This window comes from Capsicum annuum, chromosome 3 (assembly GCF_002878395.1).
Source record: "Capsicum annuum cultivar UCD-10X-F1 chromosome 3, UCD10Xv1.1, whole genome shotgun sequence".
Classification (NCBI taxonomy): Eukaryota; Viridiplantae; Streptophyta; class Magnoliopsida; order Solanales; family Solanaceae; genus Capsicum; species Capsicum annuum.
This window is the reverse complement of record NC_061113.1, coordinates 5,814,812-5,820,320: the sequence shown is the minus strand read 5'-3', so window position 1 is coordinate 5,820,320 and position 5,509 is coordinate 5,814,812. Positions and strand designations below refer to the sequence as shown.

Below are 5,509 nucleotides of genomic sequence, written 5' to 3'. Positions count from 1 at the left end.
CAATGGACTCCAATTTTAGTTTTACTTTTCCAATATATATATATATATATATTAATGTTGTTTTTGTACGTTGAAACCGGGCGAATTGTAGAAGTTCCGTTGAGTTCTTGACTTTGTTGAAAGTTGAAAAACTTGTATGGAACAATTGTAGGACTCCTAGTGCACTTTGATGGAAACTTTTATATATGGAAAAATTGTAGTAGTTCTAGTGCACTTTGATTTTATTATTAGTCTTACCAAAAGTAATGATAATCATAACCAAATTTAGATACTTTAGTTTTTTTGTGCATGGACACATCAAATATTACAAAATAATTAAATAATTTTTTAAAGAAAAAAAAAAGAAAAGAATAATTTTGTCTAAAGTGGATACTTATAATAAATATGGGGTTTCTTTTTGCTTATCAAAACCTAGAATCATAATTCATAGCAACCTCCAGAGGCACAACGACCAACAGATGGAGAAATAAATTCCCTCAACATCACAAGCAAAGAATAGTTGAATCCGCCGAAAGAGTTGGGTGGAAATTGCAGAAGCAAGAACAAGAACAGACTAGCGATTCTTGCCTCAAATTAAAAGTAAAAAAACGGCTTCTTAAGATATTGATGGAAAATAATTATAAGAAGAATCATTCACTTGATAAATTGCCTGAATGTTTCATTCAGGAGATACTTGGTTTTCTTAGTTATGAAGAAGCAACGCGGATGAGCATTCTCTGCAAAACATGGCTATAAGAGAATTGGTTGTGAAGAGTTGTTCTGTTTCGATATCCAGTAGTGTTGTGAAATACAATTCTTTGAGAAAACTTTCTCTATATGATGTAAGATTAGATGAAAACATGCTTCAGACTCTAGTTAATAAATGTCCCTTACTTGTCTCTGTCATCCTAGAGTATTGTCAGGGGTTAGAAAAGATCAAGTCGGATTCCCTGAAGGTCTTAAAGATTTTTTATAGTGAGATAGGGGAGATTGACGCTCCGAATTTGGCATCGCTTGAGTACGCGGGGAATCAAATTCCTGAACTTAGAATTGCAAGAAATTCAAGCCAATTAGAGCACTCAAAAATCGTTTTTGTATGCCACGACAATGTAAATGCTGCCTTGTTTTGTAAGTTGAGGAAGTTCCTATCAAATTCGACCTCTTGGTCTCAAGTTTTGCTTTATTTTATAAAATGCAGTGAGATCAACACGACAGATTTGCAACTGCACTACAGAGGTTCTAATTTGCAAATGAACCACACAAGTTCTATCCCACAGGTGGAAGTTTTAAATGTCAATATTCCTTTCCAGACTGAGGAGTGCCCAACTTTTGTGGATGCTTTGCTATGGAGTTGTCGTCCTAAGAGACTCAACCTACAATCAACAAGCGCAATGTTTACACATTTCCTTAATCGCTTGATATATATGAAGAATTCGAGTCATTCTACTTCTCATGGAAAGGAGCCTTGGCATAGTCAGTTAAAAGAAGTAAAAGCCTTTGACGTGAAAAATCAGCCACTGGAACTCGGAAGTGGGGAGACAGGCAGTAAGCAGCCTCACGGAGAGTGAGGAAGTTTATTTTTTATTAGATTGGTAATGCAGTTAATTTATCACTATTTCAAATTGAATGCACTTATTCATTTCTAAAGTTTATTAATATATTTGTTAGTATAGGTTCAATTCACATCTAGCTTTAAATTCTTGCAATATGTGGCCCATAGTAAAGCAGTCTGTTAAATTGTGTTGAGGTTGAATTATCAGATCATTTATTCAGAATTACCCTTTCTTCTTGCCTGTGCTATGCCATTTGTTCTAAGATCCTCATATGTCACATGGAATAGTTTATGGCCGCAAACTATTGTTTTAGAAGGATTTTCCCTTGTTACTTCAGCATTTTTTCCTCTTCCTCGAGGGTGTTTCTGATACCTCAAGGGTTGAGTCTCAACTCTAATCTGTTTATTTATCACAAAAGAATAATAATGGGGGGCATATATGATAAAGAAATGGACCTTGGACCTAATTCAACCTCAAAAGCTAGCTCATGAGGGGAGGATTGTTCAAGACCATGTAAGGAGACCAAGGACCCTTTAACCCACCGATGTGGGACTCCAACACCCCCCGCACGCCCAGGGCTAGACATCTGGAGCGTGGACAATATAAGATGGGAGGCCCAACATCGTAAACAAATGAATTGGGTGGGCCTAACTCTGATACCATCTAACTCGGACCTTCACATTGTTACGGTGGTCAGCCTCTAGCTTCTCCACTTTTGCCACATATGGAGGTTTATCAGAATCAGATGGTCTCATCAACACACAATCACCAGGTCTAACGACTCTGTTGGTTCCCTTGATATTGTAAGAGTCGAGGTCCTTCTTTCCAGGTTTAGTCTTAGCCATCAATCTTTAAAGCTCACTCTTCAAGAATGGAAAAAACCCACAAATTCCTTTTTAGTTTACAAGAAAGATCCAGTCTTTAAGCTCAACTTCAAGAATAGATAACACCCAAAAATTCCTTTTTAGTTTACAATAAAGATTCAATTTTTAAGCTCATAATCAAGAAAGATTGAATCTTTAAGCTCAATCCCAAGAAATTTCTTTAGGTTTAAACAAGAAAGACTAAATCTTTAAGCTCCATTTCTCAAGTATGCAAAGAAAAAACCCCTGAAACTTCTTTTGGTCTTGAGCCTAACTCAACCTCAAAAACTAGCTCATGAGGGAAGGATTGCCCGAGACCATATAAGGAGATCAAGGACCCTTTAACCCACCGATGTGGGACTCCAACAATATACAATAGCCTCCATTGCACAGTGCGGGGAATCGATCATTTTGGTACTTATTAGCTTCTTTTATGGTCTACCTTTTGTAGTTATTGTGTTTATTGTATTTAACTTTGAGAAGAATTGCATCATCAGTTCGTATGGTAAAGTTAAACTCAAAATAAAACTTAAAACTGACAATGTTTGTAAGATATATCAATGTTTCAATCACTGAAGCAGTTGACTCTAATGCCTTAAGTATACAAGAGACCTGTTATGGATGGGCCTGAATCAATATTAGCGGCGCATAGAGGAGAAATAGGGTGAAAAAATTTGTTTCCTCACATCCCGGTTGGAGTTCGGGCCATTTCTCAGTCCTAGTGTGGCTGATCATCCGAAAAGACCAGCTAAGCAGAATGTCTCTCTATCTCCTCATCCTCTTCTACTCTAGTTTCTATGTTACAATTCCCCGGTTAACTTTTCTATTGCCTTAATTTAATCTTGACGATTTCCATTGTAATTGCTAGTTTGAGTTTTCTATCAAAGAAACAGTTCTCTACTGCTAAAATAATGAAGCGTTCACTTCACGACCCCATTGGAGTTGTATGAGTATGAAGTTGACAACCAAACAACTTCTTCTTGGCTTACTATTCTAATTTCACTTTGAGGCCTGAAAGTTGTACATTGTTGAGTTATTGTTCTACACTTTCTCTTATATATTAGACATAAAGAACTGCATTTTCTCATGTCATGCTAAAACAGTATTACAGAAGCCATAATATTTCAAGCACCGCCATTCAATACAAGTATGCTTAGATTTGTTTATGTAGCAGCTTGACTAAGGCAACCCACAGTATCATTTACTCAACCTCTCGGCTGAACACAAATTCTTTTTCTTAAAGCCTTCCCTAAAACTGGAGAAGTTTTCATTACTTTTCTTTTGTTCATGATATCTATTGATCAAGTGACATTAGTAGCCTTTTAGTTACATGGTAAATACTCATATTTCTAAGTTCATTATACTCTTCCTCTTCCCCGCGTAAAAGATTCAACATCTCATAGCTCACTTGCTCCCTGAATCAAGAGTTGTTCTGCTGAATCAGAAGGTCACATTGGCGGCATCATCACACGAGCTAATTAATTGAGGTGGAAGTAGTCGTGATTCAATACAATTCATGATGAGTACAATCAAGTTTCAGGGAAAGTTCATACATTATGAAGAGAATGCTACGCAATTCTTATTGCTTGCATGTATTTCGTCATTTCCAGTAGACCTAAAAACTCATCTTCTTCAACTTAAATCAGCGACCAACACGCGCAGTTGGGGAAATGAACTTGACTGATTCTCAAGATTCCCTGCCTGATGACAGGTGTATTCTTCTCATTTTGGAGTCATCAAGGGTCTAAATTACTTAAAATATGAAGCCTCCAGGAGGCTACGGTTTCTTAAAACAAGGCAAGAAAATTTTAGACGTGAAATATTTGTAACCATAAACGATAACACTCATATCCAGATGTGTAAGTTGTATGTTGTTGAAGTATTTTTAACAAAAAAATCGTTTAGAAAAATTGTATAACTGAAGTCATTTGAACATTCCTTTATTACATTCAAGAGAACATAATGTTTTTTCTTTAGTTTTAGTTTATATATCTAATTACACATTATTTAGTGGAACAGGAGTCATATATAAATGCTTTAAAAAAATAGTAAAAGCTCAAGTATGACATCAAACTTTAAGAAAAGGTTCATCTGTATCATTCGTTAGAAGTTGAGCTCATCTGTGTCACTGAGTCATAACAAAGCGTCAATTCATGCCACTATTTTTTTAAAAGGAAAGCAAATCCAGTTTTTATTTACCATTTTGCACATCATTAAAAATTAGCCAAAATTAAAAGCGAACTTAAATTAAAAATCCACCGAATTAAAGACCTTTTAACCTGTAAGTAGTTCGCTCTGGGTAAGTTGAAGGCACTTGGTATTCCGTCGCTTTTGCCTTTTTGGGGGGTGTACCAGCCCAATAACTGAGTAAAATCTATCCATCAAGGCGAGTACAAGCGAGAACAAATCATCTAACGTTATGCCTCAGTTGAGATTTAACCTGAAAATATTTGCTATTATGAAATTATCGCAAAGTTCACATTATAATCACATCTTTCATATCGACAAATATGATTTTAAAAGTTCAAGTTTGGCACCTCATTTATTTTGAGCGAATTACAGGAATGACCCCCATAAAGGTTGGTTCCTGAATTTTTGGAGCCCAAAAAGTAGTATGTGCAATAAGAAGAAAGTGATGTAATGTATTAATTGCTACAAACAAAAAATATTAGTCCTGGTTAGACATTGCAACAAGTGTAGAACTCTTCAATACTAACTATTAAACTTGGTATCTATAATGTCTTTCACTGCAGCAACTTTTTCCTCCTCCTGAGATCGCTCCTCTCATATCTTCTCTTGCTCCTCACATATCTTCTTTAGCTCCTCACGTATCTTCTTGATCTCCTTATGTATCTTCTCTAGCTCTCGAGATCGCTCCTCATGTATCTTCTCTCGCTCCTGACGTATTTTCTCAAGCATTTCACGTATCTTCTTTCGCACCCGAGAACGCTCCAACTTTTGAAGTTGTATCTCTGCTCTGCCTTTCTCCTGTGCAACTTGAATAGGTGTTGTTGTTGTTGGTTCCATGATTGTATATGAGATAATTAAGAATATTGCTTCGCGCCTGGATTATTAGATCCCCACTATATCCCCTATATATAGATCCCAATAGTC

The 5,509-nt window shown here is 36.1% G+C and overlaps 1 protein-coding gene across 1 annotated transcript; it reads left to right on the top strand.

Moving 5' to 3' along the window:
• The first annotated feature begins 435 nt into the window (after positions 1-435).
• On the top strand, positions 436-1,687 carry LOC124896964. Its single transcript, XM_047408950.1, has one exon. It carries the CDS (start codon positions 726-728, stop codon positions 1,545-1,547), a length of 822 nt encoding a protein of 273 aa, XP_047264906.1. The 5' UTR covers positions 436-725; the 3' UTR covers positions 1,548-1,687.
• Positions 1,688-5,509: the final 3,822 nt, after the last annotated feature.